At 38.6% G+C, this 25,875-nt stretch overlaps 5 protein-coding genes across 5 annotated transcripts; 3 read left to right on the forward strand and 2 right to left on the reverse strand.

Moving 5' to 3' along the window:
- Nucleotides 1-5,593: 5,593 nt before the first annotated feature.
- On the reverse strand, nucleotides 5,594-6,043 carry LOC112081964 (uncharacterized protein At4g02000-like). Its single transcript, XM_024149041.1, has one exon. The coding sequence runs from the start codon at nucleotides 6,041-6,043 to the stop codon at nucleotides 5,594-5,596; it is 450 nt and encodes a 149-aa protein (XP_024004809.1).
- A 2,472-nt stretch (nucleotides 6,044-8,515) lies between these two features.
- Nucleotides 8,516-10,015, forward strand: LOC112081965. Its single transcript, XM_024149042.1, has one exon. The coding sequence runs from the start codon at nucleotides 8,516-8,518 to the stop codon at nucleotides 10,013-10,015; it is 1,500 nt and encodes a 499-aa protein (XP_024004810.1).
- Nucleotides 10,016-10,058: 43 nt separating this feature from the next.
- Nucleotides 10,059-10,556, forward strand: LOC112081966. The gene has a single exon (XM_024149043.1). The coding sequence runs from the start codon at nucleotides 10,059-10,061 to the stop codon at nucleotides 10,554-10,556; it is 498 nt and encodes a 165-aa protein (XP_024004811.1).
- Nucleotides 10,557-17,817: 7,261 nt separating this feature from the next.
- LOC18028713 (cytochrome P450 708A2) lies at nucleotides 17,818-19,993 on the reverse strand. Its single transcript, XM_024149044.1, has 8 exons — nucleotides 19,785-19,993; nucleotides 19,347-19,662; nucleotides 19,113-19,262; nucleotides 18,693-19,031; nucleotides 18,450-18,525; nucleotides 18,343-18,386; nucleotides 18,133-18,260; nucleotides 17,818-17,971 (listed from the first exon to the last, which is right to left on the reverse strand). The coding sequence occupies exons 1-8, from the start codon at nucleotides 19,991-19,993 to the stop codon at nucleotides 17,818-17,820; spliced, it is 1,416 nt and encodes a 471-aa protein (XP_024004812.1).
- Nucleotides 19,994-23,157: 3,164 nt separating this feature from the next.
- LOC18028714 (BAHD acyltransferase BIA1) lies at nucleotides 23,158-24,456 on the forward strand. The gene has a single exon (XM_006414475.2). The coding sequence runs from the start codon at nucleotides 23,158-23,160 to the stop codon at nucleotides 24,454-24,456; it is 1,299 nt and encodes a 432-aa protein (XP_006414538.1).
- Nucleotides 24,457-25,875: the final 1,419 nt, after the last annotated feature.

Here is a 25,875-nt window from a genome sequence, read left to right on the forward strand (position 1 = left end):
CAAATTGGGTTTCTCGTTAAATCGATGTAACCTCGTTTAACAATGATTTTGTGATGATAAAGGTCGTTGTTAAACAGGTGTTTTTTTGTAGTGTAAATAAATAAAAATAGATATCTTATATCGAGCATGTGTTTATGTGAATTCAAATACATGGATACCGCAATTCCACAAAATACATAGTCGAGGTACGTTAACTGTTATCGATCTAATTACACACGTTAAAGTAGAAGTTAAGTTATCAAACTATACAATGTTCACGACTCACAAATAATTCACTTTAAATAGACACTGTAGTTAAATGAAAAGGCAATGTTCATTTAACTACAGTGTCTATTTAAAGTTGACACTTATCGATTTAAATATCGATGTTAACATACAAAGTCATGCCTTCCTTAGTGGAAAAAGACAATGGCTTTTTTTTTTTTTTTAACACTGAAAACTTTTATTAAATTTCAAACCAAAACAAGCCAAATATTATTTTGTTACATCGAAAACCAACCTCACACAAAACAGTGTTCGGTTTTCCAGACAGCCTTTGTCATACCAAAGAAACATCCTCACACAACTGTGTTCGGTTTTTCGGACTGCAAAACTTCATGCAGCCAAACTGGTTCTCCCTGAGCCACATAGGATTGGATTCTATCTTCATTTATGACACTCCTAGCCATCTTGAGAGCCGGTAGGTTAGTCATATGGCTCTCCTTTATCCAATTCTATTCCACAATCCCCTGTAAGGCTTCTCTCAAATCTGCAACCTGGCCTCTAAATGCCGGCCACGCTTGAGGACGTTGAATAGCATCCGCTATATCCGTTGCTTCCGTTGCAAACCATACTTTCTCCAGCCGATGACTACACATGCTTTCAATAGCCCATAAATGACTAGTAGCCTTTGCTTCTCGTAAATTATCAACATTTCCAAAAGCTCGCCGGCTATGTAGGAGCACATTACCTTCGGCGAAGCGAACAATCCATGCCGCACCACAGAGGCGTTTCCTTCTTGACCACGCAACGGCTATGTTGCATTTGACATATCCCAAATCAGGAGGAATCCATCTCCGGTTTTCGGCGACACTGCCAGAGTGGCCTTCCACTCGTTCGATTTCATGTCTCTCTTGCACCACAAACCAGTGATTCGAATCATCCCATACTTTCTCTGCTGTTTGTGTGGCTGTATAAGCCTTTCCCTCAAAGAGATAAGCGTTACGATTTTTCCATAATTGCCACACTATCCATGGAAAGCTTCTCCTTATCTCCTCCGGAATCCGTTGGTCCTTTTGGCATTGGAACAAATATGAGAAATTCACATAGACAGAGCTTTTATGAAAACCTTCACTTGGAAAAGGAAAATTTGTCTGCGTCCATACTTGTCTTGCCAATGTACACTCAAAGAGACCATGATTGATTGATTCACCATTTCCCCCGCAGATCTGACACACCTCATCCACCACTAAACCTCTGGCTTTCAATCCATCCGATACCGACAGAGAATCGCTCAGCGCCTTCCACATAAAAACTTTGATTTTCGAGCTGGTTTTCACCTGCCACACTTGTGCCTTTAGCGGGTTAAGGGATGGATGTACCATGGCCTCTGTTCTCACTTCCGATTGTCTTAGTCTCCTCCCCAACCAATACCCAGATTTAACCAAATATTCCTCACTCTTGTTATATACCCATTTGAAACTGTCTTTCTTTCCAAAGGCTGGTTTTTGTTGGAGAATTCTGCCAACATCTTCAGGCACAATCACATCGTCGAGCTTTCCTCTGTCCCAGTTCGAGTTTGAGGATCAATGAGATCCCTCACCATCAAGTTTAAATCCTAGAACAATTGTCGCCTAAAAGGAGCTCGAGGGTTTTCATCAAAAATCCATCGATCAAGCCATACATTGATTGTGTCTCCTGATCCAACCGACATTTTTAGCCCCTTTTCAAGCAGTGCCCTTCCGTGCAGTATACTTCTCCATGCAAATGATGGTCTGCTTCCCACCCCAGCCTGCATGAGCTCCGAGTTCCTGTAGTACCTACTTTTGAGCACTCTTGAGCACAAACTATCTGGTAAAGAGATAAGTCTCCACGCTTGCTTAGCAAGTAAAGCTTGATTGAAAAGTTCAATATCCCTGAACCCGAGCCCTCCTAGCTCCTTTTCTAAGCACATCTTCTCCCATGACACCCAGTGTATCTTTCTTTTGTCCTCTTGTGCATTCCACCAGAAATTTGACATCGCACTTGTTAAATTTTGACAAGTGACCTTTGGCAGTTTAAAAACTGACATCGCATAAACTGGCATGGACATTGCCACAGATTTAAGCAAAATTTCTTTCCCTCCTTGAGATAAAAAACGCCCATACCATCCTTGAAATCTTGATTTCATCTTCTCCTGAATGTAGTTCAACATTTCAACCTTTGACCCACTAAAACACTCTGGCAAACCAAGGTATTTTCCTGCTCCCCCTTCATTAGCAATGCCCAACCTTTCCTTGATTTTCTTTTTGATGTCCTCATATATAGTCTCACCAAAAGTAATCGCCGATTTGTTGAAATTAATCACTTGGCCCGAGGTTCGCTCATACTCTTTTAGAATTGTGTATAGCTCTTCGGAATGAGCTTAATCAGCTTTGCATAAGATCAGACAGTCATCAGCGAAAAGCAAATGGTGAATTTCTGGCCCCTCTTCTGAAAAACCAATTCCACTGATCTTTCCACACTGTTCAGCTGTACGCATAAGATGAGAGAAGCCTTCTGTGCAAAGATCAAAGAGAAAAGGGGAAAGAGGGTCGCCCTGACGTAGACCTCTTCCCGGTTTGATCATACCATGTGCTTCTCCATTAATAAGCACCGTATACGTCACCGATTTAACACAAAACATGATCCATGATACCACTTTCTCGTTAAAACCCAAAGCGTGAAGCAGTGACTCTAAATAATCCCACTCTATACGGTCATATGCTTTAGACATGTCAGTTTTGATGGCGATGTTTTCGCAGGATATCCGAGGGTGGGTTCTAAGGGCGTGAATCATTTCATGGGCAATGATGATATTGTCGGAGATCAATCTTTCAGACACAAAAGCCGACTGAGTAGGGGACACAATATCCGAAAGCCACGGTTGTAATCTCTTGACCAAGATCTTTGACACGATTTTATATAAAACCATACAGAGGCTTATTGGTCGCAGGTCCACCATCTTAGTCGGTTTATTTACTTTAGGGAGAAGGCAAATCTGAGTGTAGTTCCATTCTAATGGAAACTCCCCTGTTTCGAAAAAATTCACCACCTCCTTCGTTACTTGAGGTCCAAGAATCACCCAGTAATGTTGAAAAAAGAGGCCATTCATGCCGTCTACTCCTGGTGCACTACTAGCCTTTATTGAGAAAACAGCTTTCTTAACCTCAGAAGCTGATACTGACTTGATGAGAGCTGCATTCATACGATCTGATACCCTTGATGGAAAACCAATGAAAAAACCATCAATGTTGTTTTGTCTTGAAGATGTAAACAGATCTTGAAAGTATTTCCCTGCTACAGCCCCCATCGAACCCGTCGATGTAGCTTTCATCCCCTGATCATCAATCAGAAAGTCCAACTTATTCCTGTTCCTCTGAGCCTTAACCGATGCATGAAAAAACTTAGTGTTTTTGTCACCTAACTGCACCCATTTATCTCTGCATTTTTGTTGCCAAAACTTTTCCTCTTCTCTATAAGCTTTTGCTATTTCCACTTTTAGTTCTTGGCGATAGTCCATTCTCGGGTAAAAAGCTGATTCTTCCACCTCCAGCTCATGTCGTAGTTTCATTATTCTATCCATGGAGTTGTTCTGATTCTCTCTTTTCCATCTACTCAGGGATTTCCTGCAAGCACCCAGACGGTCCATCAAACTGAGAGGTGTCGTTTGATGATTTTCTAGCCAAGCCAATCGAATGGCCTCCACCACTTGTGGTTTCCCGATTAATCTTTTGTCAAAACGGAAGGAGCCGTGAGTCGCTCTTTGTCTGTTCATCAAATTCACCAGAACAGGTCTGTGATATGAACCTAACGTTTCCATGAAAACTTGGTTCGATTGGGGAAAGGCCTATCTCCATTGTTTGTTATTAAAACACCGATCTAACTTGCTCTGAACCCAGTGTTTTTGTCTTACACCCGTCCATGTAAAACCATCTCCAGCTCCCAATAGTTCAGTCATCTCACACACTTGCAACATCTCAGCAAAAGGTTTGAAAGATGCATCGCTTCTTTTAGGCCCTCCAATCTTTTCCCCATTATGCAAAATCTCATTAAAATCACCCACCATACACCAAGCCTTTTTCCTCTGAACTCCAATACGCATTAGTCTTTCCCAAACGTGTGCTCGTCCTTTGACCTCCGGGTCACCATACACAAAAGAAATAAAAAAACTCAAAAGCTCCGAATTGCACATAGCAATCAATGAGATGTTTGTCAGCGAACTTCACTTCAACCATCACATTGTGCTTTGTAAAGAGAGCTAAACCACCACTCCAACCAATAGGATCCACCGTAAACACCCGTTCATACCCTAACCATGCTTGAATATCAACCACACCATCTCTACATCTCTTCGTTTCCATTAAGAACAAAAGCTCAGGGAAATGTTTTTGACGCATCTCCTTGAGACGGGGAATTGTCAAGTCTTGTGCCCGGCCCAAGCCTTGAAAATTCCAGCTCATAAAGCTCATTGGGCAGACGACAGTCCCTCATTCGGGACCGCCTCTAAGTCATTACGCCTTGCGATTTTGGACCTGCTCTCAGACACCACTTTCTCACCTCCATCTGCTTTTCTTTTCTGAGGGGATATACCCAAACTTACATCCCCACTCTTCTCAGCTATATCATTAGTTTTTGCTCTCGATCTGCTTTATGATTTTTTCCTTGGAGCTGCATTCTTTTTCCGCGGTTGGTAACGTCTCACCCTTTTCCCGGAGGAACTCCCTTCAGAGGACCCAAACTCAAAACCCCCTGAGCACGATTGGAAACCAGAAGACTGCGATTCTAGGCTTTTTGCAGCTCTCTCCGAGGCCACTGTCAAGGCCCAATTGCCCAGTCTCATCGCTTAACCTGCGTTTATGGCCGATGACATCAGCTTTCCTCCCTTCTCCTCTGTTCTACACGCGTTCGAACCAATGGTTTTCTCATGGTCACCAGGGAGTTCTTCCTTTGATTTTCCTTCATAAACAGGCCCTTTCTCCTTATCCAAAGACGAAGTTAAAATCGGTCCAGATTCCAGTCTTAACACCATATTCTGGTTACGTATGTCCTGCTTGAGATCCCACAAAGACTTCTTAATTTTTTCCTCTCTGATCTTCCTTTCTGGCCCCTCTGCTGCCAGCAAATATAGGTGCATCTATTGCAACACCTCCGGGTGAATCTTCGGACTTCCTGAGTTGGGATCATTACCCACTTGTTCATCTGTAAGTACACCAAAGAGAGGATCAGATTCCTTAATGATTGGTTCCTGCTTTTGCTTTTCTAAGACCATATTCCTTCTTCTCGCCTCTGTTTTCTCCTTTCTCATCTTGATAAGTAGAGGGCACTTATCCTTCTCATGAGTTAAGCGTTGACAATTATAGCATCTCTTCTGGATTCACTCAAAATCGTACCAAATTGTCGTAGTCTCCCCAGTTGGAAGGATCACTTCCTTCGATCTGCGCACAGGCCTTGAAACATCAAAGTTAACCTTGACTCGCACGTAATCTTTACTCTGAGGCTTCTCTGGATCAAAAGCCATCTCTTTGACCTCCCCAATGATACTTCCCAAGTCATAGATCGAGGCCTCGGTGTAGTAGTTGACAGGAATGTTCCTGATCTGAATCCACACCGGCATAAACTTCAAATAGTCATCCGGTGGTTTTTCCACCCAGCGATCAATGATAATAGACCATTCATTGAAAGTCCACACACGCTTTTTTAAAACTTCCTCCAGATCATGCTCGTACTTGAAGATGAACTGGAATCGTTCACTCGATAGAGCCACCCCTCGAACCCTGTCATACACCTGCCACTTCCTTGGCATATCCAAGATTAGATCCGCCATATTCTGACACGATGGGTTTAGAGTTCTGCCCATAATGCTCAGAACGTTTCTCTCGCTAGAACAATACTTCTGAAGTTTGGTAACACAAAGGGAACTTCTTCCTCCTCCTCGATAGACAAGGCCATCATCGCATTGTCAATACTCGCCATTACGCAAAAGTTGCTTTCAAAACACGAAATCTCAGTTTAGCCAATTTAGGGTTCTTGAACGTTGATGACGGCGCTTAAGAACACTCGAGAAAACTGGATAAACCCTAATACAAACCGAAAGATTTCTCAAAGATTCACCAAAATCTTGTTAAAAACCACTTTTAACGAAAAACTAAGGGGAAAAAACCCAGCCAAAAGCCCCACTTTCCAAAAAACTAAAGACTCTAGATAGACAAGAGAGTCCTAAGCGAAAGGGAGAGACCGATTCTCGCCAATTTTTAAAAGGACAATGGCTTTAGACCACATATCTATAAATTCAGTTTTTAGGCCCGATATCAATAACAATATTAGTTTAATCAGTGAAAAGTTTGTTGTTAGAGTTTCTAGGAGACTTTGTATTCACGAGTTCAGATCTTGTAATATTAATTTTTACTTTCAAATCATAATTTATCTGTCATCTTTTTACTATAAATTTAAGGGAGAGTTTCAGATTTAACCCATATTTCAAAGTCAAACACCAAACTAACCTCTTTTTTTTCTCTCTCCAACTTTTGCCATTTTCTCATAATTTTATCCTTCCCACTTAAACTATTAACGAAAATGCCATTATACATCTAATAATTCGATTTTTCTTTAATTGGCTAAAGTCTTCTTGGACCTTCTAAAGACTTTTTAATTACGAGAATATCATCGTCTTCAATACCTTCAACTACCATGAACAACCATGAAAATGGAATAAATGCTTATCAACCAATTTTAAAGCTGTAATAAAACAAATATCTGAGTTCATTCACTCATAACCTTGCTCATTCTATCATAATTTTTCTCCAAAACATCTGGGCACAGTTACAATGCTTCGCGCCATACTTTTTCGGTGAATTCTGGTTACTCGACACCTGGGTTGTTTAATTTCGGTGAAATCCTAAGTTCTTGGTGGATAAGAGAAACTTAGGGGAGCTCAATTTTGTTAAATGTAATCCTCGCACTTCAATTTCTCCACATTTCAGTTTTTATGTCGCGAAAGTAGACTTCTCGTGAACTATACTGAAATCTATGAGTCAACATAAGGTTATTTTTGCAATTGACTTTTAAAAAGTAGACTTCATTAAACCTCACGAGAAGTCTACTCGATATCCTTTGAAAACAAAAAAAAAAGCATAGTAGACTTCATTTGAAGGCTTAAGAAGTCTACGAAAAAAAGAGGTTATTTTTGTAGTTGACCGTATTTTGACTTTTGGATTTAGACTTCCTTCTGAAGTCTACTGTTTACGTCTGCATACGAAGTCTACTTTCAAGTTACTTTTGTAGTTTGACCAAAAACGTATAGGTCATTTTTGTGTTTGACTTCTGTTTTTCAAAAATTAAGAAATTTAAAAAATTCCAAAAAGCTTCAGTAGAATTCACAAAGAAGTCTACAAACTGTAGACTTCTTTGTGAAGTCTACTTATTGTGTTCGGTCAAACTTAGAAGGAATCTTTTTTTGAGTAGACTTCATTGTGAAGTCTACTAAAAAAATTCAATTGCAAAAATAACCTATTTTGTTCCGTAGACTTCTATTTAAAAAGTAGACTTCAAAAGTAGATTGTCAGAGAAGTTTACTCTTACATGAAGTCTACAATAGAAGTCTACTATGTTAGTCAATGCATTGGTCAAATGCTAAAGTAACATTTTTTGCCTGAAGTCTACTCCTGAAGTCTACTGAAGGAAAAGTCAACAGATTGGTCAATTGCAAAAATTGATCTTTTTTTTAGTAGACTTCATTAGTAGACTTCTCAATGAAAAAGTAGACTTCTCCTCCAGTATACATTTGAAGTCTAATTTACAAGTCTATGTACTATGTTTTTTTAAAAACGCGTTTTAAGCAAATGTATAAACTATTTTTTCAAATTTTTTAGTTCAAAATTGCTTCTTAGTAAGTGATTGAACTACCCAGTGAATTTTATCTCATTTCATTGGATATTTATTGTTGAATCAGAAGTTTCGATTTTTAAGGTACTTAGCTTATAAAAGTAGACTTCGTCGTGAAGTCTACATTCGACGTCTGCATTAGAAGTCTACGTTTTGACGTTTTTGTAAAAACGCGTTTTAAGGAAATTTATAAAATACTTTTCAATTTTTTTGGTTTATATTTGTTTCTTAGTTAGTGATTGAACTACCTAGTGATTTTTATTCCGTTTCATTGGATATTTATTGTTGAATCAGAAGTTTCGATTTTTAAGGTACTTAGCTTATCAAAGTAGACTTCGTCGTGAAGTCTACTTTGATACAAAAAGTCTCTATGCAGTGTTTGCTAATACGGTTTATATGGTTATTTTTTCAGAGAATGGCTCAAATTCCAGTTGTGTACGGTGAGTGGAAGATTAAGGAGAATTCATGGCATTTTGTTGTTGACATGCGCAAAGGTGGAAGAATGTGGTTTTTGAACGATGGTTGCACCTTTGGGCAGCTTACTGAAATGGCGCGAGATGATTATAACTTCGGCAAGAAGACTGAGATCATCGAGTTAACCTACGCACTACCAGTCTCAATGTTGCAAACTATGGCTCCAGATACACCTCCAATGCATGTCACCAATGATAGACAAGTTTCAAGCTTGATTGCGTTAAGCAGAGTACATATGTTACGCCTTGGTGTGTCCTGTCGAGTGGAGATGGATACTGAGGAGAACCAGGAAGGATCAGATGAAGATTTAGGTGAGGAGTCTGAGGAAAATTCAGAACATTCTACCGATGATGAGGCAGACAGTTCTGATGTGAACGAGGATGGAGAAGATGTCGACGATGCAGCTTACTCTGACGGAGAAGATTACAGTGTCTACGGTAAAGTGAAAGATGAAGATGATGATGAAGATGAAGTCTGTATTGAAAAGGTCAGAAACCGATATGGTGAAACAGGGAGCACGCCCATGTCATGGTCTGATAATATATATGTTAGGGCAAATTTTCCTACAAAAGAGACGCTGTTATCAGAGGTTAGACTGACTGCCATAATGTTAAAATTTGCTTTTAAAACACAGAAGTCTACCAAGACCCTGTTTGTAGCTAAATGTCGAGTGGAAGGATGTGCATGGATGGTTAAAGCGAGCGTGAAGAATGATGCATCCACTTTTTGGGTGACAAAATATGTGAAAGACCACACATGTTCAATAGCCCATCGAATGGCTCATCGTGGGAAGTCTACTTCTAAGTATATTGGCAAGTTGTTTATAAGCCATTTAGGCATCATTGATGGACTTACACCAGAACATGTCAGAGTTTCAATGAAGCATATGTTTGGCATCAAGATGGATTGCACTACCTCTTACAGATCTTTGATATATGCCCAACAATTGGTCAGGGAAACAGCTGAAGATGGATATGCGAGTCTCCCAGCTTACCTACATTCAGTGAACAAAGCCAATCCGAGAACTGTATCAGCTCTTCATGTAGATTCGAATAACAAATTCAAATATCTATTTCTCGCATTTGGAGCATCGATTGCTGGTTTTCAGTACATGAGAAGAGTTATTGTGGTTGATGGATGTCATCTAACAGGGAAATACGAGGGCACTTTGTTGGTTGCCACCGCACAAGATGGAAACTTTCAGATTTTTCCTTTGGCCTTTGGAATTGTTGATGGTGAAGATGATGCTTCATGGGAATGGTTATTTTCTAAACTGCGTGAATGTGTCTCAGATGGTTATCCTTTGGTGATAGTTTATGACAGACATATTTCTACTAAGAAAGCTTGTGAAACTATTTTCCCATGGGCAAAACGAGGGATCTGCTACTACCATGTACAACATAACATAGTAACAAAGTTTAGGGGGAAGCAGTTGCTGTAAACGTGTGGCTTATGCTTACAACCTCTATGACTACAACCGGTACATGGCGGAGCTGAGACAGATCAAGCCTGACCTTGCTGACTATTTGGAAGAAGCCGATGTCTCTCTTTGGTCCCGAGTTCATTTTGTTGGAGACAGATACAATATTAAGACTAGCAATGTTGCAGAGTCTATAAATGCTGCACTTAAGAAGGCCCGTGGCTATCCCATTTCATTTCTCTTGGATTTCATACGAGAGAAACTCGGTCGGTGGTTTTTAAAACGCAGAGAGGATGCTTTGAGTCTCACAGCACATAATACTCGGGGAATGGAGTATTTGCTGGCGATTCGTGGACATTATGCAGATGCAATGGAGGTGGACCAAATTGACACTTGGAGATACTATGTGAAAGGAGGAACCAGGAATTGTATTGTTGATTTGGAACATGGAATGTGTGAATGTGGTGTGTTTTATATCGAGAATATCCCATGTTCACATGCTATTGCAGCTGCATTAGCCGGTGGGATAGCTGTGGATTCCCTTGTATGTCCGACTTACTAAAAAAACTACTTGTTTGCCACATACTCTGCCAACATATATCCCCAAATTTCAGAGGTCCAAGGAGTCCCAACATCAATATGTCTGCCACCAGACATTCGCCGTGCACCAGGCAGACGGAAGAAGTCTCGGTGGCAATCATGGCTAGAAATTGCTAGGAGGAAAAGCAAGAAGCCAAGGAAGCTGCACAAAGTATACATCTGCTCCCAATGCAAGAAACCTGGTCATACCCTACCGAATTGTGTAAGTTGAGCTAAACTCATCTAACAATGTTGAAATTTTTATTTAATATACTTAGCCGTCGAAGATTCACCAGGAAAATAACAAGAAGGCTCCGGAATAGGAAGACAAAGCATCTATTGTTCTCAAAAAAGTCTGCTATGGAAGTCAACTATAGAAGTCTATTGGGGAAGTCTACTGTCGAAGTCTACTGTGTATGTGATATTTTGTTGACAGTTATGTTTGAAACGACTTCATATATGTAACTGCTTTAACGACTTTAACGGTGCGTATAACCGTTGTACCTGTTTGTGTACTGTATTTTTGCTTATAAATTCTCGGGTTTAGACGAATTATAGTTTCATTCCAGACCCTTTGAAGATGTCGAACCAGATAAACTTCAACTCTCTCCCTTCCGACATTCTGTAGAATATCCTCTTAAAAATCACTTCTCGTTCCTACGGTGGGCTCTATAGAGCAAGGGTTTCCTCCAAACATCTAAATGAGATTTCTAATGAAGAGGGTTTTTTAAGAGCCGTTGATCTAATAACTTTGACGATTCCATGGGTATGGGATCAACATGGGAGGGTTGACGCTTTCTTTCGGCGCTGTTTAGAGTGTAGAAATCCTACAGCGCAATACCTACGAGCCGTTTCTCTAATCTTCTATGAAGATAGCATCCAAGAAGGATTTGACTTAATAAAGGTGTCATCAAATGGAGGATGCCTCATGGCTACTTACTCCATGGTTATGTTCTCTTTAACCATGGATGGTAGCCATGATGTATTTAACCACATTCGTGGTATAGTTCCGGCAGAGGCAACGAAGATGAGGAAGACTATGCAGCAGATAAACAGGTGTCCGACCACTTATAAGAAGCCTGACGCGTTTCACGAACCGGTCTTCCATGTTTTTGATAAGGCACAATCAAGGAGTTGTGCTTGTATGAATCTGCCAAACCAGCACTGGATGGATGATGAACGCCTCGTGGACTCATATGGTGACAAACTCTGCAGTCCTTGCTTCTGGAAGTTGGAATGTGCCTTATTCTGGAAAATAATTCCTGGATTTGCAAATGAATGGCTGCAGTGAAATTAGTTGACTCCATGTTTTATGTTTTTTGGGTTTACTTATATGTTTACATGACTATGGTAGACTTCGTTTGTAGACTTCGTTTATAGACTAATAATTCTTATTTTAATAAATCATTTTCCGTTTACACTATCGGTGTACACTTTTTCCGTATACACTTTTCCGTATACTCTTTTCCGCATGATCAATGATATTTTGCAGAACTTAATCAGTTGTAAGGGTGAAATCAAAAATTAGAAATACTAACATGTTAATAGACTTAGTAGACTTCAGTACAATTACGATTACAACTTAGTAGACTTTAGTCAAAGACTTCAGTTTGAGTACAATATCCTAAACGAAAATACAACATATTTGGCAAGTTAATTATAAGATAGGTGGCCAAAAAACTTCCACACCTATCATCTACCAATTGCTAAAATGACCTCCAATCACATTGAAGGTCATTTATGCAAGTAGCCCAAAAGTTGCCATAAAAAACAAAGTTAGTTTTAAGAACGGAAACACTAAGCTTTCCTATCATAGACATCCAGCCCGGTTGCATCTAGCTTATCATGGCCCCTACAACCTGTTTCGTCAAAGAGCTCTGCAGCCATTTTCTCCCTAATTTTTCGAATGTTTTTATCGCAAAGTTCCGGAGGAAATAGAAAATCCAATGCATGACACTCGATGTACTTCAGGCAGTACACTCCGCAATCACCACTCTGAATGTTTTGAGGTATCTCCGTGTCTGGTACTCGCGAATGGGTGAACGGCGTGTAGGGGAATCTCCACTTGTCATCGTCAGGTGCACAGGTCTGAAGAAGGTAGGGTATCATAACCGCAAGAGGTTCCACAGCTTCGGCAATTTGCTCGTCAGATGCATATTTGGTGGCCGCATGGCTATCCCATATCGTGATATGCTTTGTCACAAATGAGACCCATATTGCTACCCAATGGTCCTTCCTAATGTGCAACATGGAGTACAAATAGTCGACATCATATGCCCACGTCTTCTTAGTCTGGCAGTAGATAGGTAATTCGCCAGTGTAGTACGAATATGCTCCAGGCGGTAGAAGTTTGCCAGACCCATCTGCATTCGGCTCAGAGTTTTTGAAGTCTTTGTAGTCACGCCTCCAAACAGTAGCAAACATGGAGTTGAGAAAGCAAATCCGGTTGGATACAAACCACTCCGGATGCTTGGATAATCGCAGCCTGAGTAGGTTGATGTAAGCTTCCATGTGCTGCACATTGGTGAAAATAAGACATGAGTGAAGTCTGCAAACGAAGTCTAAATCCTGTAAACGAAGTCTATTATAGAAGTTTACGTATGAAGTCTAATATGAGAAGGTAAAACACTAACCGTATCAGCTAGTCATTTCGTCGGTGTCCGGAGAATGTAATACCACTCGATCGAAGAGTGTCTTGGGCGTTTTGGATAGGCACTGTATAAGTGAAAGAGTTAGATAGGAAATAATACTATGAGGAAGTCTACTTACATACGTATAGAAGTCTACTTACGGGTTTGATCTGATAAAGTTCATCAGAGTGATATGTTTCGCCTTGACACCGGTTTGATCAAAAGGATCATATCCACGGACACGGCCGGAGTGAGATGCCGACGATGGAATGATGGCCTTTGCGGTGCTGTTTCCTAAGAACGGACTCTTCTGCGTCACAGCCAGCTGGCGGTATCTGGCACTCGTTGCTCGGGCAACTATCTGAGCCGCTTCTCTGGCTTTGGCATTTTTGGCTAGTGCAACCGCGTCGAAGTCAACATCACACGTCTTCGGGTCAATTTCACAAAAACTAGGCTCTGGGGCCTCTTCTTCCTTCATCTCTGGGGCCTCTTCTTCCTTCACGGTAGCCTTCTTTCCTTTTGCATCCCCGGGGGCGTTAACACTCTCACATGCACCAATGTTGACATTATCTTTCATCGGAGCATCATCTTTCTCTGAATTACTCTGCAGTTTATTGTCAGAAACAGACATGAATATACAAATGAGCACACCAATGCTGTAATTTAGTAACATGTTTTATCATAGTCTGAAAATTGTAAACAACTAGTTTTGAAAACATAAGTAAATAATCTCACATGTTACATAACACTAGTAAACATGTTCGAATTCAAATGACATTAGTATTAAGTGTTCCTAACTTTGTGTGATCTTGTTCGCATGTAATGTTTTCGTATAGGCGGAGGGTTTTTGGTACTAACCCCTTCATGCTTCTTGGATCCAGTGCCCTGCTGCTGGGTTAGCTCTTCCTCAGTGTGCTTCGCCGACCCTGTAGTCAACTCTTCTACCGCACGCTCTACAGATTCAACCTTCTCGGTGAGACGTTTGATCTGCTTTTCACAGCTACCAAGACCATTCAGCATCTTGGTTGAAAAGCTTTGGAAGCATTGGTCGAAGTGCGCTTTCATAGTAGCGACAACTCCGACCCCTTCATCACCAACGAATGATGCGGCAGAGGCAGAGGCTGTGCAGGGTCTCTTGCGACTTGATTCATCTGAGGGAAGGCTCCTTTTTCCGGCTTCTGACTTGACGATGTGTGCACCCAAAACACCTTCTAAAGGCCAATGGTTTTTTGAGAACTTGAAATTGGGGTCATGGAGTGCATTGACAATCTTGACAATATCTGGATCCTGTTCGTCATCATCCCAAACGGGAAACATATCCGCCAAGTCCTTAGCCACGCAGGACTGTATGCGAGCCTGGAAAAACACAATAAGTAAATGGATTACTAGCCATATGAAGCCTCAAAAAACTACGTATGAAGTCTACTCCTGAAGTCTAACATAGAAGTCTACTCTTGAAGTCTAACACAGAAGTCTTCTCCTGAATGTCAAACACTATTAATGGTACATATAGAAGTTTACACATAAAGTCTACTTCTGAAGTCTACTTTGAAAATTCATTACTACATAGAAGTCTACTACACTAATACAGTACCTGTTTTAGCATGTTGGCTTTGACGTTCTTTCGTCCTCTTGATCCTTTGTAAGCCAGCAAAAGAGGTTCTTCAGTATCATTTGGCAATGGTTCGCCAAATTCAGCAGCAAAATCCGGTAGAGCATAGTACACCCACACTTGAAGAGCTTGCACAAATCATTCTATATGAATGTTTTTGCTGAGATCTTTCTCCTTAACAGACTTGATCAAATGATGAAAAGCAATTCTTACCCATGGAAACTCCTTGAAACCTTCGAGATCCATCACTAGTCTGGCATGTTTGACATTTGTGGATGAGCCAGGTCTCATTGCCACTATGAAACCAGCGTAGATCCCAAGATAACCAAACCGCAGCCTATCATCCCGAGACCATGATGAGCAGTTGGAACAGGCTTCGATAATTCTGGTAGTGCTTGGGCCCGACTCGGCGTCGACCCCCATTAGCTCCCAAAATGCACGCATGTCATCGAAAAGCGTAAGATCAGTTAAAGCCAAGTCATCCACGTACCCGTAGTTGAGTCCGGTGATCTCCTCAAACTCATGCAATGAAAACCAAACTGGAGTGGTACCAATCAGGCTCCATATCTTGTACCTCTGCTTGCAAACTATCTGAAAGGTCAGCATGTGGTGCACCAGCCTAGAAGCCCAACCAAAATCCAAGTCGTGGAACCTTTAAAAAGACACCCAACGGTGACTCGTAAATCTCTTCCCATTCATCCTCTTGTAGAGCTGACTTTAGTGCAGGGACCAGCCTATAATCATCAGCATAATAGCCGATGCTTTTATCCGGGGCTGGCTCAAACCCTTTGGTGTAAAGTCTTCTAGGGAATTCAGAGGCCACCATTATCTAATAAAGATTCCTGCATCAACGGTAACAAAGCTCTAATGAGAACAACGGTTTGAAACTATACACGAATGAAGTCTACATTTTTAAAATGAAGTCTACTTTATCAAAATGAAGTCTACTTTATCAAAATGAAGTCTACTTTATCAAAATGAAGTCTACTTTCCCAAAATGAAGTCTACTTTCACAAAAAGAAGTCTACTTTCACAAAATGAAGTCTACTTTCACAAAATGAAGTCTACTTTCACAAAATAGAGTCTACTTTCACAAAATGAAGTCTACTTTCACATTCTAAGTACAATCCGAGTCGAGAAGTCTACTGAAGCCAACCGAAGCAATCTTAACATCAAAAAAACAGTATATGAAGCAATCAAAACATCATAAATACTGCATATGAAGTCTACAGAACCCAACCGAAGCAATCAATACATGATAAATACTGTATATGAAGTCTACTAAAACAAATCATCGAAATGGAATCTACAAAGTTTATAGTGTTAACCGCCTTTATTAGATGAAGCTGGCGTGGAGAAAATACAACCAGATCTGGGAAAAAAACCTAAGTCAAACCCGCAGGAAAAAATTACAGGAAGATAGAAGAAGAATTGCTAAGTATATAACTTCAGAACAACATCTACTAACCGTTTTGAGGCAGTAAATGACGTTAACCTCCAACGGTGAAAGCAGATCTGCAAAAAAAAAAAAAAAACCCTAATTTCAGATCTGGAAACTGGGGTTACGAAAACGGAAAGGTGATGAATACGGAGGAGTAGGGAAGCATGGGGGTGTGGTTGGAGAAAGAAAACTTGCCTGAACGAGTTTATCGGTGGCGGTTCTGTATGTCGGCGGCGCCGGAGCAGAGAAACTGAAATCGCCTTCGACTTTTTTTTTACACGAACTTTCGACGGTTTTTTTTAACGGGATCTGTTAAATTCGTATATATAGTCTGGTAATTCCGTACGGTTCGGGTAAGTTTTTTTCGGTTAAGGTTACTAATTTTCCGGGGTCTAGGTAAATTTACCCGGTTAAAGGCAGTTTCTCTTGGTTAAGCGAAGTTATTCCCGGTTTAATTTTGGTTTAAATTTCTGTTAGGTTAATTTATTCGGTTTAGTAGACTTCAATATAGAAGTCTACAACTTTTAAAACATAAATAATAAATTTACTTCTACTTAATTTAAAAACATACATTTCTATTTACCAATATGAAAAATAATTTCTGTACATTTGGGTTACGATTACGGAATTTATGATGGTCAATTTGATACCAAAATAATTTTTTTAAAATTATAAAATTAAATTTACAGATTTAATTACTTAGTAGACTTAATTTCGATAAAATGAAGTCTACTAATAGACTTCATTTTCACTTTAGTAGACTTCGTCAGGGAGTAAACGGTAATTAGGACATCCGTTTTTTGTTTACTCATACAGGATTAAATGGTCTTTTCACTACCCTTTAGGTTATTTCTGCCAAATGTTTTTTCAGGGGTCTACTTTTGTATTCAAAGTCAAGTTTTGGGTTATTTTTAGCAAAAACCCTAAATTTAATGACTTAATTTTATTATCCACATATTATATATTTATTATTCTACCATTTTAATATGTTTTGATAGGTATTTGGTACTTTAATATATTTTTAAATGACAAATTCATTAAAATGTCTTATATATTTATTTTATACATAATTTTACATTTCAGTGATATAGATTTTACACTTTGATTTATCTTTAAGTTCTATGATTTGTAAAAATTATACATTTATAAAAAGCCAAAGTTTTCTAAATTATCTTAGGCCTCTAAATAAATTTAATATTTGTATTTTTCTAGTTTCTTTGTATTTTTTAATTTATAGTAAATATATTAATAATAAAATAAATAGATACCTATTAAATAAATATTTTAATGTTTAAACGTTATATTTTGTGGTTTTGTTGATGTGGACATTTTAAATGGAGAGAACAAATTCTTCCATAATATAATAGATAGATGTGTCGATAAACAAATATTTGATTACATTATTAAGAAAACACTAAAAATAAAAGTAAACTTTCATAACTTAACACTAAAAATAAAAGTAAACTTTCATAACTTTTCTGATATCTGCAGTGAGATATATACTTATGAATTTGTATATCTATAGCTTTTATTTAGCAGAGCTCAGAAGCTATATACATCACTACTTTACTACGGTATTCGAACCAAGAACCTCGAATGGTATATAACCAGCCGAGCTATCCACCTTGCTGTCTACCGCGATCTGAACATCACATCCACGTGGAAACAGTAGCATATACCTTCGAATTACTGTGGTCTGTGCCTTCATTGACCACCTGCAAACCGTAAGTATATATGTAAGTATAAAGACTTTGACTATAGTACAAATGTCATGAACATGACTGATTAGGTGCTAAAAGTTTATATAAAAGTAACGACTTTGACTGTATAGTACAAATGTAATTGATCATTGAGTTATTAGGTGCTAAAAGTGAACCTGTATCTACACAAATGATGGATAAAAATGGCCATCTGCATCTTAGCGAAGTCAGCCCCTGGACAGAGTCTAGGACCTGCGCCAAATGGAATGTAAGTCTTGGACACGATCGCACCCAAGTCTTTTCCCTGGAAAATTAATTTCTTATATCTATTAAAAAAGTTCTCTAAATTTGAGTGAATTAGCTAAATATCAAATTTAAAAATATACCTTCCAGCGCCATGGATTAAATACTAAAGGGTCATCGTACTTTTCTGGATTAAAATGGACACTAGCATAGCCCATAAAGGTCCAACCAGCTGGAATTGTATAGTCACCAACTTGGATATCATCATCAGTTACTCTAAGCACTGTTGGCACCGTGCTTGTGATTCTAAACGACTCATTGATCACCTGAACCATATATGATAAAGTTTATTGGCTTCCAATTAAAAAACAATACTAAGCAATGAACGGAGTCACACCAATTGGCAAAAAAATTATATTACTTAAAAGTTCCTTTCAACTTCTAGTCCCTAATAATATAGGTGTGTGCGCCTATGATTTGGGCATATACTGACCATCTGCGTGAAAGTCATGGATTTGTAGTCTTCCCATGTTAGGCCGGCCTCCTTCCCAGTCTTACTTCGGACAATTTCCTCATGTTCTCTCTGCAGCTCCTGCATGACTTTGGGGTGATTGCTTATGAGCTTTACTGTAGCCGCAAGAACCCGTGGAGTTGTTTCGGTAGCAATCAGGAAGAAGGTATATATGAACTCGATTGCGTTCTCTATGCTCATTGTTTCCTCTCCTCCTTCCATTTCTCCAAAGATGATCTTGAAGAACTCCCCAAACTCCTCTCCTGATGCTCTCTTCTTCAACACTGTATCCTTTAGTAACTTCATCATCGTCTTTTTTGCCTGCCAGGAAACGTTTACCATCATGGCCTCAGATCACTTTGCACAAAAATATCATATGCAAATGCTACTGAAAACACTTACCTTCATCATGTTATAGACACCCGTCCCCGGAAGGTTGAAAGAGAACCGAAACCAGCCACTCGGAAAATATCTCCAACAGAGTGCGAGTTCTTTCGCCGCCTCTGGTTCCATCTCGCCCATAACTTTCTTCGCAAGGCATTCAATTGAGATCTGTATAGTTTTATGATACAAACTAGTTGATAATATTATTGTCAAGAGATAAAGACAACGTGAAATGGATGACTTTTTTTTTACCTTGCTTGATGTTTCCTTGACGTCAAGGAAACCGTTCCTAGCTCCTTCCTCCATGTGTGTGCGGGCCAAGAGATCGATGTCTTTCAAAATTCTCAATTTTAAACCTTGTGAACCCAACAACTGGTATGTCAAGTTCCGGACATGTTTATGGGACTCCTTGCTTTGTATAAACAAATTGTTTTCCCCAAAGAGCCTTGTTATGCTCTTCGTAACACCAGGAATACGATTTGTCTTTGCTATCTCCATATTCAATTCAATATCCGTCGAGATTATTACTTTTCCTCCAAATAAGCTTGACCGAAAAAGTGGTCCATGCCTATTATTTGTTTTCACCAAAGCAGAGATAACGTAATGTATAAGTAACTTAGGAATAATTAAGATAAATATTTTAAAACATACGTAAAAATCAACGTATGTTAGAGAAATTTGCAGAAGAACCTGAGGATTCTCTCCTTGAGGAATGTTGAAAACTGAAGAGCGTCATGAGGCCTTAGGAACTGAAAAGTCTCTCCAATGATTGGAAAACCCATAGACCCTGGAGGAAGTTTTCCAGTACACTTTGGATTGCTCCACTGATAAATCCAGTGAAAAGCTTTCACCACTATGAGTGAAACTATCACACCCCAAAACTCATAAACATATACCATATTACTTTTTTCTTTCTTGTCAACGATTTTGGATACGTTGGTTATAGGATTTAGGGTTGCATGATTCTCTGAGGGAGGCATTCTGTCTTTATACTGGTGCTCTCCAGTCAATTCCAATAATATCTAATCAAGATGGTAATTGTTTATTTAAAAAAAATAATAGGTGTCCAAGATTGTGTTTAAAAAAGGTAACCCATGTTGTAAAAGAGTATCATTTTATTGTGTCAACTTACACATGTTGGTGAGACAAAAACATCAATATTACACACTATCAAACTATAAAATCCAATTTAATGTAATACTTTTTTATATAACTGTCAAAAGTTATACTAAGTTCCGCAGATTTGTGAATTTCATCTCTGAAAAAATATAGGATCCATAAGCACGTAAAGATGGGAATGAGGCAGTGACCGATAGTTCAAGTGGGGGTGTAAGACTGTATAGTCCATGGAGGTGTATATAGTAATATCAATATGATCTTCTGAATGAATAACTCAGCAATGAGAGATGACTTTGCTCGTTAAGTCGTTATAAATACATGTGCGAGTGATTATAGCCACACAAAAACTTGTAAACAGTATATCAGCTGAATAGTATACAAGTGGAGTAGTTGAATAATTAGTGAAAATTGAATAGGATAAAAATTTTATAGAATAATCATATGAAACTTAAAGCTAATTTTAGTATAAGAAGTTTTCGTTTGTTCTACTTAATTATATTTTTAACATAATATACGAAAAAAATTGTTTGACAAGTAGCAAAATGATTGACTTCTTTAATATTTCAAAACGTAAAGATGAAGGAAAAAAAAATGACCGCCTAATTAGTTATCAAGTTTCACGTGTATTCTGATATCAAATTCTCTCTTTTTAAAAAAAAAAAAAAAGTATTGTGAAATCCAAACTTCCTATTATTGTGTTCATCGCAGAATTTATTATGATAATTTGAGATTGCCGACTCAAATGACGATCACAAGACATGAAATATAGAACGCAACAGGCTGGGTCACGGGTCACCAATATACTAGTTTTCTTATTTGACTATTATTTTTGATTGTTATGTTATAGTCTCTTAAATTATAATCAGATATTTTTGATCTAGTCTTATTACAAATGATGGTCAATTGATTAAATTCAAGGCTATGAATTTTCTATATTTTCACCTTTGAGTAGAGAAGTGTCATCCATTATAATCTTTTAGGCAATGTATTTAAAACTGATATTGACACAAGACTCGCTTTTAGATGCAAAATCATGCCAGTAGACCATACGTTTATCAACTTTAGTTAAAGAAAGCATCATAAACAATCAATGCTTATTTGAATCATTAAAATTTCAAGACTTAGATGACAAGACGTATGTTCATTAGTAAGGATTGCTCATAGCACAAAAAAAAAAAAAAAATACTCATTCTTCTTCCAATAGCATAAACGAAAGAGCATTTTCTGCACATTTCATGTGATGTAATAAGAATTGGATGTTATCCTCTATCTTACTTTATTGTATGAGCAAGCTGGTATATGCATGTCCCTGCCAAAGCAACATTAACACTAAAGAGATTCCAATTTCTCTGTAGACAAATCGCAGTCATATGTACGGAAATCAATCAAGAATCGTTACTAAAGCAATGGAGAATTTCGTGATAAGATACGAAACAGCAAAAAAAAAAAAAAACTAGTCTTTCTTCTCGTAATAGGCATTATGAGTATAAGGCAACTTATCGGAGTGATTACCATGCTGTAGCAATACCAGGTAACTCCAGTGCATGCAACCACTACGAGATATCCCCGAAAACTATATGATGATGCATATCAAGACAAATGAAAGCAATCAAGACAATGGGAGAAAAACAGTAAATCCAATCCTGAGTGCACAATGTAGATGAAGATCAGGAAATAGCCAAGAATATATAATTAAACTGAGAATGAACAAAACGAGAGTTGTTGCCATGCACCATAATGATCCAAACAGTTACAAAACAAAAACTTGATGAAACTAGTAAAACGCACTTGTTCGATTTCAATTAGGTTTGGTCGTTTAATGAATATAAGTACTTCTTAACTTGACTTAACCTTAAACTAGGCAATGTTGTTAAAACTGAAAATGAAATGGCTAACACGACATGGTGAAAGAGCTGGTGTTGGGTCTTCTGCATACGTTTATATTTGAACCAATATATTTGAGTGCCAGAGGAATACTAAGGCAAATTGATCGGTTTGTAATTGATTTTTGGTTTTTTTTTTTAACACTGAATTATTTGAAATATTAATAAACATTTGATTAACCATTAGGTCAAGAGGGCTTCCAGAATTGATTTTTGGTTTTGAACTAAAAAATGAATATTATTTTGAGTTAATTGGGTTGAAAACAAAGAACTGGGTCGAAATTAATTCGATAACCAAATGAAGAAAGAAACATCGAGCACTATTACGGAGGGTGGGACTTCTGTCTATCGGTTATTATCTTTAAACCAAATTCAAATCGAATCAACCAAATTTCCTTTCGGTTCGGTTATAATTATACGGCATAATACTTGTTCACAGCGGTCATATAATTATTAATCTCTTGCTTAGTTATATTATTAATTCAATGATCTTGACTTGAACATAACGTTACGCAGAATAATATAATATCTCCTGCCCTTAAATGACTCCTATGCATGTTCAAGTGTTTTAACCGCAAGGTCGGCACTCCGCACTCCGCAAACTTTGTCAATATAATATCTGTATATCTGTTCGAACTTCAAATCAATTGATAATCGATGATGTAGATTTAGAGGACCATATAGGGGTTTTATATATAATCAGATTTTTTTTTGAAACTATTTAACAGTTATGATGATTGTCAATTAGAAGTTAGATATTTTCTATAAACGACAAAATAGTTGATTTAACCCATGCATTTCTTCTTTTATTATTAGATTTAGTTACAGCTAGTCGACGATTATGCCAACGATTTACTGTCGGCACATATCATATTCAAACAAATTATTGTAAATAAATAATACGAAAATGTAGAGCATTGACATTTTGGATATTTCATAAAAATTGTCGTTTTCTATATATAAATTTATTTCTCTTCGTACAAAGAGAAAGAGGAGAAAGAAGTAAAGAACCAAGGAAAAGCGAAAAAAAAAAAGAAGGAAAGATCGAGAAAGAATAAACGATGGAGACAATGAAGGTCGAAACTATCTCACAGGAAATCATAAAGCCATCTGCTCCAAATGATCTACGAACTCTCCAACTCTCTATGGTTGATCACCTAATGCCTCCAGTTTACACCGTCGCTTTTCTTTTCTACACCAAAGATGATTCGATCTCGTCGCAAGAACACACTTCACACAAACTCAAGAATTCTCTGTCCCAAACCTTGACAAGATTCCACCCTTTTGCCGGCAGAATCAGGGGAGTCAACGTGGACTGCAACAACGAAGGTGCCCTCTTTGTCGACGCACGGGTCGATAACTGTTCTCTCTCTGATTTTCTCAGATCTCCAGATTTCGAATCCCTACAACACTTTCTTCCTCTAGATGCCGTGGCAACTCCTACATGGCCATTGCTTCTGGTTAAGGCGACCTACTTCCAGTGCGGCGGTATGGCCATCGGGATTAGCATCTCCCATAAGCTCGCTGATGCAGCCTCTCTCTCGACTTTTATTCGGGCTTGGGCTACCACTGCTCGAGGAGAGAGCGATTCAGTGGCGAGTCCAGAGTTTGCTGCCACAAAGCTCTACCCACCAGCCAATGAGGCTTTTAAAGTTCCAGTGGAAGATCAAGCCGGTAAGCGAAAAAGTGTTACGAAGAGATTTGTGTTTGTAGCATCTAAGGTGGAAGAGCTCAAGAGCAAAGCCGCTAGTGTAGATGCCGTGCCTCGACCCACTCGGGTCCAGAGCGTGACTTCACTTCTATGGAGATGTGTTGTGGCTGCATCGCCAGACACAACTCGCGAGAAAGTGTTGGTCCAACCTGCTAACTTGCGCTCCAAGATACCTTCCCTTTTGTCCGAAAACCTAATCGGTAACCTCATGTTCTCAACCATGACCTTGAACGGATCCGGAAAAGACGAGGTGGAGATTGTGGAAGCTGTTAAGGAGCTAAAAAAAAGGGCAGATGAGTTAGCCCTTTTGGTCCAAGATGAAGAAGGATCATCAATGACGATCGGTTTGAAATTGGTTGGTCAAATGATGGATAGTTACTCCAAGTTAAGCTACGAGACTCACGAGCCATACACCGTGAGTAGCTGGTGCAAGCTGCAGCTTTACGACTCTAGTTTTGGATGGGGGTCGCCGGTTTGGGTTGCCGGGAATGTATTTCCGGCGTTAGACAATGTATCGGTTTTAATCGATGCAAAGGACGGGGAAGGAATCGAAGCGTGGGTGACACTGCATGAAGAGGACATGTCATTGTTCGAGCAGAACCAAGAACTACATGCCTTTGCTTCCCCAATTCTTGATGTCTTGGTCTAATTTCTCCACTCACAATATGTAAAGCTTCTAAATGCTTAATAAATGGGTTGTGTTATGATTCTGGTACTAATTAAGGCATGACCATACAGACCAAGTTTAATCAAATGGAATAAATGGAAGAAGAAAACAGAAACTAGAAAAACATGCTTTTGACGGTGGCAAATGTCATTTTACTTGAACAAGTCTTCGTGTATCTAGCAAGTTGGTTCTGTATCATCATCCACGCCCTCCACCTATCAATAATTGAATGATCTTAGCAATGAAAGGACTCGTCATGTCGTGATCACCGCTATCTACCCAAAATAAAATAAAAATCTCATCATAATTAACATTATTTTGATTGTGTATTGGGAGGAAAAATAGATAACAAAATCATCTCTTGGAGAAGCAAAAGTATATTCAAATGAGAGATGGGTAGCCTTTAATACTGTTATTCAGATAGTATGGTACATTGCTTTTAATGTCATTATTATAACGGTTATCCGAAGAACATAGTACCCATTCCCCTATTCTTCCTTACGATCATAATATCTGTAATCTTCTAGTGTTTGATTAGGTTTTTGGTTTAAACCATTATTAATATAATCTAACTCATCGGGGTCAATCTGCTTAATTCCAAATGGTTGTACCACCCTTGGTCCTGCACACCCCTTTGTACATAAGGCATGCAACAAGTTACCAACCGTCCCGTGGAAAAGAATTATGACATCCTCCCCAAATCACTTTATTCGAAATGATATAAAAGTTGGGATTATTACAACGTCTCATGTGTCCACCAATGAACAATTGACATACGCCTTCATGAAGGCATTGGGACAAGCAACTTTCACTATTTTCTTTCCAAGTTGGACATTCAAAATCTTCATGTTCCAACTTAAAAAGGAAATTAGGCCTTATATTGTATATAGGTAATTTAGTCTTTGTGCATATGTTAATTAGGGTTAATCTTTTTGTTGGCAGTTCTATTGATATCAAAAACTTGTATCTGACATTAAACTATTAAACGCAAAAAAAAAAAAAACAGTAATAGCAATCGACCAGGTAGGTTATTAGAAAGAAAATAATGAACAGACAAATGTACCGGCAATGGCCGGATTATCAATACAGGAAACAACAATTATTTTACAAGAAATTAACATAATGTGAAACCAATGTTCACTGATCGCCTGTCAGATCATTGGAGATGTGGACCTTGCAGCCAGCCGGGAAAATAAGTGAGTACTTTCGAAGGACTCTTGTTTTTGGGTCCAATGTCCACCTGACCAAACCAAAATATATCATGTAGGTTAAGTTACGCTCAAAACAATATGTTAGTCCTTAAAAATCGAGTATTATAATGAAGTTTAATTTATAACTTGTATCTGGACAAATGATGAAGCACGATTGCGATGGTGAGCTTTGCAAACTCAGACCCTACGC

The sequence above is a fragment of the Eutrema salsugineum genome, unplaced genomic scaffold (genome assembly GCF_000478725.1).
Source record: "Eutrema salsugineum unplaced genomic scaffold, Eutsalg1_0 scaffold_1, whole genome shotgun sequence".
NCBI classification, from domain to species: Eukaryota; Viridiplantae; Streptophyta; class Magnoliopsida; order Brassicales; family Brassicaceae; genus Eutrema; species Eutrema salsugineum.

Excerpts from the sequence above, each read along its gene's own strand:
- LOC112081964 (XM_024149041.1), bottom strand. The coding sequence starts at position 6,043 with ATGGCGGATCTAATCTTGGATATGCCAAGGAAGTGGCAGGTGTATGAC.
- LOC112081965 (XM_024149042.1), top strand. The coding sequence starts at position 8,516 with ATGGCTCAAATTCCAGTTGTGTACGGTGAGTGGAAGATTAAGGAGAAT.
- LOC112081966 (XM_024149043.1), top strand. The coding sequence starts at position 10,059 with ATGGCGGAGCTGAGACAGATCAAGCCTGACCTTGCTGACTATTTGGAA.
- LOC18028713 (XM_024149044.1), bottom strand. The coding sequence starts at position 19,993 with ATGGTATATGTTTATGAGTTTTGGGGTGTGATAGTTTCACTCATAGTG. Across the intron at positions 19,032-19,112 it reads GTGTCTATAACATGATGAAG|GCAAAAAAGACGATGATGAA; the intron begins GTAAGTGTTTTC and ends GTTTCCTGGCAG. Across the intron at positions 18,387-18,449 it reads TGATGATGATATCCAAGTTG|AAAAGTACGATGACCCTTTA; the intron begins GTGACTATACAA and ends ATTTTAATCCAG.
- LOC18028714 (XM_006414475.2), top strand. The coding sequence starts at position 23,158 with ATGGAGACAATGAAGGTCGAAACTATCTCACAGGAAATCATAAAGCCA.